The following is a 15,445-nucleotide window of genomic DNA, read 5'->3' as shown; positions in this document are numbered from 1 at the left end:
TTACTACCTGCATGTATAATAGCCTGTCTTTCAAAGACTATAAAGACAACCAAATGTGCTTAAATTCTTGGAGAGAAATTGACAGTCGGAAGAAATGAAAGTGTGTGCAGGCAGAAGTGCACAGCAAGTATCTGTGACAGATTTTGATTTGCAGTGCTCAATGTGAGGTACACAAGCACGTCTGTACTTGTCCACTGTACCCTCGTAATGGACCGTCGTAATGAAAAAGTCAGACGTGGTTTGTTTTTCACCGGTCGCTGCCAGCACTGAATGCCAATTGTCATTGCTCAGCCTCTGCTGGGGGCTTGAAAGGTTTGTGTGCAAAGTCAAGTCTAACATAGAGAGAGAGTCTCTAACAATGGAGGGGGCGGAGGCGAGAACAAAGAGCAGATGGCTCAATTTTTCTTCTGCCTTCAGACATTTGACGCTGAACTCTTTTCATCTGTCTGAGAATCCCAGACTGTCAAATAGCCTTTTCCCCAGGATTCACCGCAGGATCACTATAGGCCATCAATGTTTCAGCAGGTAGCAACCTGGCTTAGGCCTAGCCCACGGGTCAAACCAAACCACTCAACTTTTTCAGAAGCTTTTAACCACATGAACGCAGGCATCCCTATTCCGGAGCGTATATTCGGCGAATATAGCAAGCTCACTGTGAGCTTGTAGATCGGCTATTTTTAGCAAAGTATGTAGAATTTAAGTAGTTTAAGTAATACAAATCATACTCAGATTGATGTTTAAACTTAATGTAACCGAGGCAGGATGCTTCACATGCTTCTTGAGAGCAATGTTTTTAATTGTTTAGCTTTAATTGTTTTGTTTGTTATGGCTCACGGTATATACACTTGAATCTCACCAGGCAAATCAATAAAGGTTTATCATGTTTGCTTGTCAAGGAATTGATTTTAGTGCAGTATGAAAGTCAATGTGCAGAGACTTGAAAAGTTCTTGATATGATTCAACATAATGAACTTTATTGCACCCTTACTAGTTATGTGTTTTAATAAATGTTAAAGTACAGATTGAAAAGTCTAGCGGAAAATAATCCCAGAAGAAAAGATTTATGATTGCAATTCAAACGTCCATGACTTTGTAACCACCCCATTATGTACAGTATAGTCAAAATCGACTCAATTATTCATATATGATCAGTAACCATTAACTGGAAAATGGTCTATGTTTATCTATGATATATGACAGAAGCTGTGAATAAGCAATGGCATGGTATGTCCAAACTTGTTTCTCAGCAGCAGGGAGAGAAAGCATGCGACGTTTAATTGAATTCCCATTGGTGCTGGTTTCTATTAGACAGCACAGTGACACAGAGAGAGAGGGAGAGGCGGAGGCAGAGGCAGACACACAGAGAGAGAGAGAGAGACTGAGACAGAGAGAGATGTGGGGCTGACACAGCCTGCTAATGTTTTCTCCCCATGTGGGACAAACCGACAGCAGCAGACCCAGACCGTGGATCACCTGCAACACTCTGAGCCCCTGATCCCAACAACACTCAGTCAGTCAGACAATTTAGTCCTCTGCCCACGTCACCATGGCAACCTCTTGTTTCTCACCTCTTTCAACCAAAATTGTCTGATGCTGTCATTTCCTCCCCGGTGTTCATCCATGCCTCAAACAGAGGACAGATTGTTGATGATTGCAGGCACCGGGCAAAATTTCCTGACAAACGCACCACTCAATGACACATACAGGCACAGCAAAAACAGGGTCTGTTTTTAGACCTCGGGAATGGGCGGGGCGAGTGGTGGAGAGTGGGGGGGGGGGGTTAGATAAAGAGAGCCAGGCGGAAACACACTTGTATACCGTATGAATACAGCCTTTCCCACTTTCTATCTGAGAAATTATTTAATAGCAGAAAAGCAGCGCGTCAATTATTGATGCCTGTGCTTTTTTCAGTGACCTGAATAATGGGAAGGCAAACTCGACACATGTATCCGTCGTGTTCCGTCCTCGGTGTCATGTGAGTGGTGGAGAGATGCAGCGTCCGTCGTATTTACCTCCGTTCTCACTTTACCCCCCCCCCCCTCTTCCCACCTCTGTTTCGTTCCCCTTCCACCTCTGGTCTCAACAGGCATCGCTTTGGACAAGAATGGCTTGATTTACTTCGTAGACGGAACAACCATCCGGAAGGTAGATCAAAACGGCATCATTTCCACTTTCCTCGGCTCCAACGACCTCACGTCTGCACGACCCCTGACCTGTGACAGCAGCATGGACATCAGTCAGGTGATTGACATGCTGAGCAAACAATGGCCCACATGGCTGTTATTGAGGCCCCTTCAACCTGCTCTCACAGAACCTCATGTGTTCATCAATTTGATTTGATTTTATTATAGTGCCAAATCACAACAAGTTGTCTCAAGACACTTAACATGTAGTACAGTGCCAGCTAGTGGCTTACTTTCAAATATATCCAGTATACAGTGTTTATGTTATAGTATGAGGTTCATAGTGGATAATCTCTCTGACTAGACTCTAGACTTTACAATAGACACAACATCCATTCTAATAGCAAACCATACAATAGACACAACATTCATTCAGACGGTAGACTATATATTAAACTAGCCAATCAAAGCACACCCTTTCAACATATTGTCACGTGAAGCTTGACCAATGTTAGCTTGGTGGACACACGGAAGGACGAGAACGAAAACATAGTCTCCTGGTGGAGACAATAAGATTTCCCTTTACCCACTTAATTATTATATAGGCAATAATGATTATAATTTACAAAAGTTTCATTGTGTAAAGATTTGGGGAACGCATCAATAGTCATCACCACTGTAACATTACAATATATATTGAGGTATTTGGTAAAAAATATTCTGATATTCAATTTTGTGCTTGCCCAGCCCTAACTGACATCATGGCCTTCTTGGGCCTTTTTTTTGTATTATGAGGGTGGTAATCAGCAGTGCAATTGATGGGTTTGCTGATTTGACACAGCAGTGGAATCGGTACAGCTGACACTAACAGATTTAAAAATCACTTTGCCCACCCTATCCAGCCAGCAATGTGGTTCTCCAATTAAAGGGGAAGAGGTTTGTAATAGTTAGATTCAGCATGGCTGACATTAGTCAAACTCCCACATTGCCAGCAGAATATTGCTCACACACTCACATTAATACCGCCACATCCACAGCGACGGTTTCTGCTCACAGTTCTAAGAAATCAGGGCTCTGACGTGACATTAATGTTTGCTCCTGTGTGGAACTCTGAGACAACTCTGTGCTAGATTGTTATCCCCCCCTGATGGCCTCCACTTTGAAAACCTGTGAAATAGAGGCCTTAACGGTCAGACAGTACTGTATACCAAGCGCAAGATGAGTTTGTTCCAACAGCAGAGCTGCCTCGCTCCTCTTCAGAATTTATATGCCCTGTCCTTCCCATTACCGTCACCCTCAGACCTGGCACCCAGGAATAATGACAAAGAAAATAAAAGCCAAGAAAAGCTTTCATGAGATTAAAATGAATGTGTTTGTGGCACATCATATAATAATCAGGTTCTCTCTGGAAGGAGAATTTTTAAGAGTGCCCTGGCTGTTGAGAATGAGATTGGACCGGGATCGGAGGGCTCTTTACCTCCGTGCCCTACGAGCTCCATCACACATGACCTTGGGCTTTCTCATTAGTTTTATCTTTAACCGCTTTACATTTTAGACGTTTAGCTGACACTCTTGTCCGGAGGGACTTACAAGTGCAATTGTAGGATAAAGTTTTAAACTGCTTAGATCACCAACTTTACAAGCCACCCAGCAGTGACAAGTCAAAGGGTGGAGGAAGCCACAGCGTCTAGACCATTGGTTCTCAAAGTGGGGTCCGGGGACCCCCAGGGGTCCTTGGGGGGTTACCAGGGGGTCCACAGCAAAATTAGCTAATAAAGCGTCACAATCATTGTAACCCCTTTATCCATATGTTATACTTTGGCTATTCAAAAATAGCATATCTACAAGCTCATAGTGCAGCACCAAGTGCCGCCCTATGAGCTTGTAGATCTGCTATTTTCTTAAAATCTTGAAAAAGTGTGCAAATCTTTTAAAATCTTTTTTAATCTCTTTTTAATCTCTTTTTAAATCAAACATTTTTAACTAAAATTTTTGCTTCTGGGGGTTCCTGGCACAACATATTTGCAGGTGGGGTTCCGCGGCCACATACATATCAATTTGGGGATCCTTGACATGACATAGAGAGAGAGAGAGAGAGACTGTATGTGATGTTCTGGGAGGTCAGCAGAGCTCTAATATGCCTGCTGAATAAAATGTGAACAAAGCATTTGGAATGCCACAGAAGAATTGTTCATTAAGCAGATGCTCTGGTAGGAGCCAGTAAAGACAAGACTCAGGCCAGACTGAAAGACCCTGAGGCAACAGACTACAGAATAAAGACCTGTCATGGAGTGTCTGGAGGGACGCTACCGACCAATACTAAGTACACTTTGGCATGCTGGATAAGTGACAGCAAAAAGAGGGATTCTTTTATCATAAACATTCTGGAGGCTCCAAGTGCACTCTAGTGTAATATTTAATATATTTTTTAATAGACCATAGACTATTAAGATATCTGTCACTGAATATTTGAAGACGTCACTGTGATGGATTGAAGACAGAGAAAGGACGTTATATTTTCACCTAATTTTCCTTGACAAAAAACAAGAAAGTTACTAATGGTTGAATAAGATACTTTAATATACTTTACTTTTGTTTTTAGAAACCACACGTTGTCTGTCAACCTCACAACTCGACATGAGAACAGTGTTATCTTGTCAAAACTGTTGTTACTTTACCTTTTTGTGTTTTTAGCGCTGGGGCTCTAAGCAAGGCGTGGTTTGTTGCTCAGTCTGTCCATCCACCACTTCACTCCTAAACAAATTATCTCAGAAACTAATGCTACCCACCTACAAACACGGGCGATTGTGTTTGTGAGTGTCCGGTCAAGTCAGAGGCACCACGCAGGAATCAAAACCCCATTCTCCATGGGGGGGGGCAGGAACTTTCACCCGCTGCACCACCTGGATGCCTCTTGAGGTCATCTTTGACTAGATGGTTTCAGATTATGACAGAACACGATGACCTTTCTCACAGCTGACTAACTGACGTCTGACATCTAATGTTTAATGTTGCAGGTTATCTTGGAGTGGCCGACTGACCTTTCCTTCAGCCCCATGGACAACTCTCTCTACGTCTTGGACAACAACATTGTCCTACGCATCACAGAGAACGGTCAGGTGAGCATCGCGGCTGGGCGCCCGGTCCACTGCCCGCTGGCCGGAATGGACCACGGCGTGGCGGGAGGTCAAAGGGCACTGCTGACGCCGTTGGAGTCGGCCGTCGCCATCGCCGTGTCGTACCACGGAGCCTTCTATGTCGCAGAGACGGACGAGCGGAAGATGAGTCGTATCCGGATGGTGTCTGCGGACGGCGAGATCACCCACATGGCCGGCACCCTGTCTGACTGCGACTGCAAGAACGACGCCAACTGCGACTGCTACCAGACGGGGGACGGGTACGCCAAGGACGCCCGGCTCAACGCCCCGTCCTCTCTGGTGGCCGGTCCTGACGGGACGCTGTACGTGGCGGACCTGGGGAACATCCGCATCCGGGCCATCTCCCGGAACGGGCCGACGGTGACCACGTTGGGATCCAGCCTGCAGTACGAGGTCGCCTCCCCCGACGCCCAGGAGCTTTACGTGTTTGACGTCAACGGGACGCACCAGCACACGTCCAGCCTGCTCACAGGAGACTTCAAGTACACGTTCGGCTACAGCAGCGAGAACGACGTCACCGCGGTGACGGACAGCAGCGGGAACACCCTGCGGATCCGCCGGGACGCCAGTCGCATGCCGGTCCGCATCGTCGCCCCGGACAACCAGGTGATCTGGATGAGCATGGGGACCAACGGGGGCCTGAAGACCCTGACCGCCCAGGGTCAGGAACTGGTGCTCCTCACCTACCACGGTAACAACGGTCTGCTGGCAACCAAGACCTCAGAGATTGGCTGGACAACATTCTATGAGTGAGTACATTGAGTTTAGTTCATATATTAGTTTAGAGGTTCTAAAAAATATATATTTCAAGGACCCCCATAACTCAGAGTTGCATGTAAGGGTCCATTTGGAACCCCTTCAAGGAACCCTGAGGATCTCCACAACCCCACTTTGAGAACCGTTTTATTATTTTATATATTTATGTTATGTTTATATATTTATTCACAGATTTAAAAAACAAACAAAAAAACATCCCACCATAGTCAATCAAAATATATTAATAAAAGAAAAAGTAACTGATTCGGTTCAAATCATACTTCCTCACGCGACCTGTCGCTTGACTGAATTGCTTTAGATTTTTTTCAGTTGTAAAAGTCATTTTCGTTGAGTGACGCTTGTTGACAGGTGAAAAAGTATGAATTAGTTCATTGTGTAGGACCTAAGGGGCTTGTCACTTGGATGAGCAAGAACTCCACTGAACTGGATTACAGAAACTTAATTTCAATATAACATTTTTATCAGAGATGTAAAACATTTATCTCGATGGATCGGTGTCAAATATCAATTTAATTATAAGTTAGTTAGTTCAGATCAAACACATTCCAGCTGCATGCACTTTTTGCAAGCCTACAATAAAACCAGGGATTCCCAAACTTTTTGAATCAGGGCCCACTTGAAAATTGCGAAAGTTATCACAGCCCACCCACCGGCTGTGGCTGTGGTCATATGGGTGGGCCGCGTGCATGCATTTCAGAGCATGTTTATTTGTGTTCCGGCTTCGATCAGTGGAACTAATGTTAATAAGTTCCTAATTATCGGTATCACAATGAAACTTATTTCTTTACAACAAAGTTGTGAAGACTTGGCCTGGGCAGCAGCGTGGCGGTCCAGGCACCCTAGGCTGCAATGCTAGCCTGACAGCGTGTCCCGGTTCGACTCCCGTTCCTGACGACCGTTGCTGCGTGTCACCCCCCATCTCTCTCCCCATTTCCTGTCAGCCTACTTTCCCTATCCCTCTCTGATAAAGGCATAAAAAGCCCCAAAATATATTTTAAAATGTATATGTTTGCCAATTAGTTGGCCCACTTGCAATATCCTCATGGCCCACCAGTGGGCCCCGGCCCCCAGGTTGAGAATCACTGCAATAAACACTTACAGTGTGAACCTTTTCAGAAGGAATAGAACGTTATGGCATGTCCTTCATCGTTGTTTGAAGGAGAACCTCGAGTTGAGCTTCCAGTTCTAGGTTTTATTTAATGAACTTCCACTTTAGTTCGGCACTCGATTGTCAACCTATTTAGACAGCTATATTTTACAGTATCAAGTGAATAAAACTTGGAGGTGAAAAAACTGTGTGTGTGTGTGTGTGTGTGTGTGTGTGTGTGTGTGTGTGTGTGTGTGTGTGTGTGTGTGTGTGTGTGTGTGTGTGTGTGTGTGTGTGTGTGTGTGTGTGTGTGTGTGTGTGTGTGTGTGTGTGTTCCCATAGCCCAGGACCAGTTGAGTCTATAATTGCTATCCTTACTTACCTGCCTACCGCTTTAGGGTGCACAATTAATTGAAACCTAATTAAAAAGAAATTGCCTCCCATCTGTAAAACGAGCCCTGTTAGGTCTGTAATAACCCAAAGGGATGCCTCAATTTTGCAGTATTTTATTAAACCTATATCTTATAATATCCATTAGTTTTCCAGAGGTCAGATGGCTGCGGCGAAGGAACATAAAGTCCTGATTTCTTCACATTGGGAATTGATTCGCATGCATTCAATTAAATAAAAAAACTAATAATAAAGGAAAAAAAGAGTAATTAAACTAATAACCTCAGTATATTACTGGACCTTAACGCATCTGTACCACCTGGAATGTTATCTGGATATGCAGTAGTTCAGTTTGAGACTGTTATGTAACATTATGAATAATTATAAATTACATCCACAGTAGCAAATGCAATAGCCCCCCCCAGTCAATGACACTGAAATGACACATCAATCATCCAAATTGAATTAATGTAAAATGTAAATGACCGTCACAAGTGTGTGTTTTTAATCTAGAAATTGACAGCTGATGACACACTGTATTCTCCCCTCAGCCTGTGTTTGATGAACACTGTGCTTTGATATGTCAGCCTCTTCAGTCAACCTCTAAATTGGGAACATTTTCTTTTTTCTTTCCGAGTGATAATTGACATTTGACATTTGAATTGCAGGAAAAGAGAACGGTCTCATTCTCTAAGTTTAAAAGAGTGGTGTTAATTGAATGTCCTGCATGTCTTCTCTCCTCTTTCACCTCGCAGCTACGACAGTGATGGGAGGCTAATGAATGTGACCTTCCCCACCGGCATGGTGAATAACCTGTACACAGACTTATACAGCGCTCTGACCGTGGACATCGAGAGCTCCCTGAGCGAGGAAGAGATCAGCATAACCACTAACACCTCAACCATCCGTGCCTTCTACACCCTGGCTCAGGGTAGGACACGCGCGCGCGCACGCACGCACGCACGCACGCACGCACGCACGCACGCACGCACGCACACACACACACACACACACACACACACACACACACACACACACACACACACACACACACACCGTGCCGTCCTTCAGGGATTTGCAGCTACAAGTCCTGTTCTTCACTGCATGCTTGTTGAAGTGTCCACTGTGCTTGTGAAGATTCTCAGCCATCAGATGTTTGCAATGGTTTGTTAACTAGTAACATAACTAAATATAAACTCATTTCGTTCTTCGGTATAACAATATAGGCAAACAAGACGGAGTCTAAATGAAGTATTGCGTTAGTTCATGCAGAGCACGGGAGTCATATACTCCTCAGCTGGAATCAGCTGTCAGTCTGCTGATTGCTTTCAATCAGCCACGCTTTCCTACACACCAATCACACCTCATTCCCTCAACAGGCGGTCCGTTTAAATACGGCTCCCTCCTACACTGGATCTCTGCTTTTCATTGCTGCCACACGCTGCTGCTTCTGGCAAAGCTTGCCTCCACCACCCCAGCCTCCACCTTATAGTTCAGAGTCTTGCATTACTCGTTTTACACGTTTAAACTGAATGTTGAACTGCAATTCATGTGTGCATGGCTCTAAAGTAAACTGGAATTCAATGTTTGCATGGCTCTAAACTGATTCAATGTTCTATGGCTTTAATGTTAAAATGCATTCAAGTTTGCATGACTCAAATGAATCTGGTTAAATGTCTTGCTATGGGCCCGCTCTTGTATACCTGTGGGGGGTTTTGAATAGCGTTCCCTGATTTTGCTTAGCATGCTGCTTAGCAAAATGTAGGGAACATCTTAAATAGCAGAGCCATTAACGCCAAGTTCCATTTGTTGCAATAAATGGTTAAATCTATGTGTGAGTGTTCCTGACTGAATAGCGGTGAGGCACCCATATCTATCATGTGACCAGACGTATTGTATCCATGATGTCTGATTCCATATTTGGCTGCAGTTTCAGCCGCATCAGACCCCATTGACTTCCTTTATAACATTTTAATAAAAGTATAATAAAAGAGTAAATGATATAGACATTGTAGGATAACCACATCAACAATGACTACAACTGTACATGGCGAAGATACTTGCACAATAGGCATGCAGATTTAAATGCTGTCTGACTCTACAGGCACAAGCTATTATTTGAGCTGCCATCTTTAAGGTGGTTATTTGTCATTTTCTTGTGGGGTCATCAGGGCAGTAAGGTTAAATCGTGCAGCACTGCGGTGCCTGACAGACGGCATTGATGATGACTAAAGGTAGAAGCAGTGTCTCGGTGTCTACATGGTTTTCTGTGGGACTCACATCTAGATGTGCCATATCCCTGCTATAGGCCTGTCACAATCATGACATTTAAAGGGTCTACACCATGAATTTTAACTTTTTCTTCATTTTTGTGTCTTTTTGGTCTCCCCCACCTCTCTTCTGTTCCAACAAATACCCGACTTCGAGCATGCAGGCTTTCATAGGCTATCTGTGGTTTTTATGTAAATTGGTCTGAAAACAGTCCGTCAGATTTGTTCCCCCTGCCTACGTCACGTCTGGGAACAATTCCTCCCGTTTTTCAGTTCTAACCCCCCAAAAAAAATCTAAAAAAAAAAAAAAAATGTTTTTTTTATTTTATTTATTTTTTTCAATTTTTTTTTTTTTTTTTTTTTTTTTTAACTTTTTCCACACAGAACCAGGACATAGCATGCATACAAACTGGCTCAATAGCGCCCCGTGCCAAACAGGACAATGTGGTATTGCAGGTGAAAGTGCTTTATAAGCCAGAGAGAAGTTAGTTGGAATGAGTATATCTGAGGCTTGATTTAGGCTCAAACCTTTTGAAAAACGTTTGAGGGACATAAACAATATGATATTAAATATATATATATTTTTTTAAATTCATGGTGTAGCTCCTTTAAGTTGACGATTAGTTGTCATACTGTACAAATAATTGCGATTAACGATTTATTTGTGTTTTTGACATTGGAACATTGGAACATACAGTGAATAAATAGAAAACCTTAGATTTTTCAAATTGCACAGGGCAGATATCTATGACAAATAACTTAAACCAGCACTACAGTATGTAGCTTTCCTCTTCTACCCTGGATTTGAACCTAATGCTTAAAATTACATTTAATTCATAAAAAGAAAGTTACATAGTGAGGCTTTAAATATACAAAGAAATGACAGGGAGGTGTAGTGGAGCAGCAGTACGGAAATACTCAAGTAAAGTACTTGAGTAAATGTACTTTCCACCACTGCTGGGTGTCTAAATGGTTTTCTGTGCGGCTCACATCCAGATGGCCCATTTTCCCTTCTATAGACACTTCAGTTCCGTCCTTTTGATCTGAAAACACTCTAATTTGAAACAAGTGCTTTCAAAGTCATTTAGCACAATTATCCCCCAGGATGGTTAATAACAGATTCCTCCACATAATTACTCATTCTGCTGTGTTTTAATTGCCCTTCTGCTTCATCCCTCCCGTCTCCAGACCAATGTAGAAGCAGCTATCAGGTGGGCGTTGACAACTCTCTGAGGATCACGTACGCCAACGGGATGGACACCCACTACCAGACAGAACCTCACATCCTGGCAGGAGCTGCCAACCCCACCGTAGCCAGACGCAACATGAGCTTACCGGGAGACAGCGGGCAGAACCTGGTGGAGTGGCGTTTCCGCAAGGAGCAGGCCAGGGGGAAGGTCATAGTGTTCGGTCGCAAACTGAGAGTGAGATATTATATATATATATATATATGTGTTTTTTTTGGTGTGACATGGAAAGAGATCAATAACCAAGCTCACAACGTGACGCTGATGTGACGCATTGTGAGCTTGTTCGTCTGCTATTTTCTGAGCATAAATTAGGCTTTAGTCTGAATGGTTCAGCATTTAGGGCGACGATCAGCTATAGTTTACGGGCCATCTTATGTTGCCACTTTCAGTTCAACCCGGCTAGAGAGTTTCGGCACCCTCTGCCCCTCCCAGTTCCCCTAATCGGCTCTATGCATAACTGTAGTCCAGGTATTTCCAGAATGTGGCATACATACCTGTTTCCTGTTAGATTCATTTGATTGGCAGCAGATTTTAACGGGAAACACACACACATGAAGGTATCATTTGTGTTTCCCATTCAAACCTGCTGGTTGCTGAATCAAATGGGACACTGAACTGTAACAGGAAACAGGTATGCCACCGTATGGAAACCTGGGACTGCAGTTAAGCAACAGAGCCCATTCCTCCCACCCCTGATTCCCCTTTGTCCCCCAGAGGCTGTTTTGCCCCCGAGTGAACTCACCCGAGAGAGCCACCTCTCTCTGGGTTAGGTAAAAAGCTCAAGAGACTATAACGCCCTACTTAATTTTTTTGTTCAAGGTTTCTTTATTGGTATTTTCCAATTCACATACAGTACATTTATGCCTTGAATTTATGGAGATTGTTGGGTAGTTGTCGCATTAATGAGCCAATAATTTGATGACTGGGTCATCGGTCAGTATAGGACTCAATTGAGTCCGCCGGTCATCAAATGATTGGCTCAGTAATGCAACAAATACCAAAAAATCTCCATGACTTCAAGGCTTCATGGGGTGTGAAATTGAAAGAAAATATGTAATTTTTTGGGTGAACTACTCCTTTAAGAGCTAAAGCCTTAAATTACCTTTACGGGTAACTCTGAGAGTGTGCAATGGAGTGTTGATAAATGCTATTTTTGAAAAAATTAAGAAAAAAAAAGATTCATATTTCTTTCTCTTTATTTTCTTTTGCCTATGATGACATACTCAAAATAGGGATGCCAGGTTTAAAATGGTTATTATTGCAGGGGTTGGGGTTTTTGTTTGTTTTTAAATCTACTGCCAACCACATTAAAAGTGTGTGCATCCATGGTTCTGTAAAGTCACTTACCAAAAGCCTCCTGCCTTTGAATGCGAAGAATAGTACTGTGTTAAACCTGTCCTTTCTCCCCCTGTCTTCCCCTGGGCTTTTATGGGTCATATAAACATTTAAACTTGCATATAATGGGGATATCAATATTTCCTGCACTGTATATTACTTCAGCCCCTCCCCAGAAACTGTCTGTTCGATTGATGGTTTGCTTTATGAACTTAACTGGGGTAGTTACTTTGCCTCACAGCAATTTTCGTCTCCAGTAAATTTAAGGGGGGTTGGGGGTGTCAGGTTGTGATTTAAGCGCACCTGAGCGATTGCCAGAGTGTCTAATGAAGCCAGCAATGGGAGCTGTTAATCTCTCGCTGTGACTTCCACAGGGCAGTAAGAGCTCACAGCATTTTAAAACACCGCCACAGAAAGAATATGTGAACCTCTCCAAATGTATCCCTGACTCAAATGGTTCTTTTTTTTATTCGTATTTAACGTAACTGTAGTTATATAATGTATTCAAGTGCTCTGTAGCCTTGGGCGTGCAAAGTTTAATCATCAGGACTTTCTTGTTCCAATAATCTGGCGTACAGCAAGGCATAAAACAGATGCTCACAGTAGAAGAATGGAACAAAAGAAATGCAGACCAATATACATGATATAATAAAGTAAATGAACAATATAAAGTGCAGAAAGCGACTTCCACCGCAGCTACTCTCATAACCTCCCCATCAATCCACTTCTTGTATCAACCTCTAACCCTTTATTTGAACTGATTATGATTCTTAATTCTTGATCCTGAACCCGGCAGGTGAATGGTCGAAACATCCTCTCCGTTGACTACGACCGGACTCTCCGCACGGAGAAGATCTATGACGACCACAGGAAGTTCCTGCTGAAGATCATCTACGATGCGGCCGGTCACCCGGTGCTATGGGTCCCCAGCAGCAAGCTGCTGCCCGTCAACGTGAGCCGCAGTAGCGGCGGGCAGATAAGCGCCCTGCAGAGGGGTCCCACCACGGAGAGGGTGGAGTACGATACCCAGGGGCGGCTGGTGTCCAGGGTGTTCGCCGATGGAAAGACATGGAGCTACACCTACCTGGAGAAGGTGAGGAAAAGTAGCCTATAGCTTATAGTCTATAAGCTCACAAGCTCACAAAAATAGACAATCTACAAGCTCACAATCAGGCACGTTGCAAAGCCCTGAGAGCTTGTAGATCAGCTATTGTTGGCGAATGTTCCCCTCAGAAAGGGGATACTGGTGTTCAAGTGGTTAAAGTGCAGTCACACCGGAAGCAATACAATGATTGCATTGCTTGAATCGTGGGAAAAGCTTGAAGCAATATTTTCCTGCTGGAGCTGATGCTCGGTTTGTTTTGGCGAAAATTGGCTTTCGTTTTTTTTCTTTTTTACTTTCATGTCACATTGATGGGAAATATTGCTCCATGTTGCATCTTTATAATTTATTAAGTTCATATTGAATCCTGTGTGAATAAACCTTTACTCTGAGCAGAGAAGGGAACTATGATTTCAGTGAAGAAACCTTGGAGTTGGAGTTGCAAACCCTGCATGTATGGCTAGAATGTATAATATATGGTGGGGCAGAGGAAGCACCCACCATCCACTGGGATCACCTTAATATACTTTTTAAAATACGGTTGTTCGTCTGCTCTGGTTCAGCACCTCCTGACTCCGAACAGTTCCCAACACCAGCAGGAAATAGATTGCCGGTACAATGCTGGTGTGCGCTGTGGAAACATCGCTGTAAAGTTCACTCAGGTGTGCCTGCGCGGTGTGTTCCAATTTTGACCAGGCCGGATTTAATTTAAGTTCCCTCCATGTGAACATGTACCAGACAACAGGTTTTTGTTCTCTCTCTCTCTCTCTCTCTCTCTCTCTCTCTCTCTCTCTCTCTCTCTCTCTCTCTCTCTCTCTTATTCTTTCCATCTCTCCAACTGTATCTGTCTCTACCCATCTATCTGTCTGTCTGTCTGTCTGTCTGTCTGTCTGTCTGTTTGTTTAGTTCTCTCTGTCTCTTTCATTTTCATCTGTGTTTCTCCCCCTCCCTCTCTCTCCGTATATTTATTTCTTTGTGTTTATTCGATACACTTATTTGTTTTAGCTCTTGCTCATTTGATTTTCCTATTTTGTCTCATCTGTTTATGAAAGTAGGTAGCTGATATATTGCACTTTAGCGCTAGGTATACTCTTTGTTGCTTGTTTTAGAAGAGAATGCACTTAATACCTCTGGTGATTAGTAGTTTCGTTCCCTACCTATGTTGAATGCACTTATTGTAAGTCGCTTTGGATAAAAGCGTCTCCTAAATGATCGTAACGTCCAGTTGCTCTCTCTGTCTTTCTCTCCCCCCTCTCTCTCTTACCATCTCTCTGACTCTCTGTCTCCCACAATTCAATTTAATTCAGCTCAATTCAGTATGCTTTATTGGCATGAATGTCAGTAATATTGCCTAAGCGTCAAAGATAACACAGTTCAATAATGGGATGAAAGAATATGAAAATATTAATACAATTCATTAAATAAAATAAAAAGAACAAGAAGATAGCAGAAAACAGTAAACACACTGTGTGTGCTTGCGTGCGTGCGCGTGTGTGTGTGTGTGTGTGTGTGTGTGTGTGTGTGTGTGCGTGCGTGCGTGTGAAGAAACTGTTCACAACATATGAATAAAAAAGCATGTCAAATGTAAAAAGGAAAGAGGAAGTGAAGTAAATCAAAAGGCATATTTAGTCTAGTCTGGAGTTTGATCTTTGTAAAGAACTTTGTTCTAATGTCTCCACATGTGCTACATTGTAGCGGGAAATGTTGCTCTGTCTCCACCTCTCTTCTGTAGACAGAGCTGACACAGCCTGAAACAAACTAGCTGCGAATGGAGCATATCAAAACAGCTGCCCCATTATTGTCTACGTAGAGCCCCCAAACCAGCTGTGCTATAGACGCACGCCAGCGTTTGTCGACGTTCTGCCTGGCGACCCTTCACTCCACTGTTCTATTTCCAGGCATCATCATCGCCACTGAAAAAAATGTTTTTTTTATGCATCCAGGTACCCGTAA

At 43.4% G+C, this 15,445-nt stretch overlaps 1 protein-coding gene across 1 annotated transcript in view; it reads left to right on the top strand.

The window, feature by feature from the left end:
- LOC311034262 (teneurin-3) overlaps window positions 1-15,445 on the top strand; it is a gene marked incomplete at its 5' end in the record, with an annotated part of 205,696 nt that overhangs the window by 181,945 nt on the left and 8,306 nt on the right. Inside the window, 5 exon segments of the mRNA XM_084042099.1 lie at window positions 2,087-2,241; window positions 5,141-6,030; window positions 8,291-8,466; window positions 10,994-11,229; window positions 13,187-13,483. Coding sequence (XP_083898225.1) covers window positions 2,087-2,241; window positions 5,141-6,030; window positions 8,291-8,466; window positions 10,994-11,229; window positions 13,187-13,483 — 1,754 coding nt within the window.

Source organism: Gymnoscopelus microlampas, assembly GCF_963454915.1.
Source record: "Gymnoscopelus microlampas genome assembly, chromosome: 18".
In the NCBI taxonomy this organism is placed as follows: domain Eukaryota; kingdom Metazoa; phylum Chordata; class Actinopteri; order Myctophiformes; family Myctophidae; genus Gymnoscopelus; species Gymnoscopelus microlampas.
Note: the sequence above shows the minus strand (reverse complement) of the source record. Positions and strands in the feature narration are given on the sequence as shown.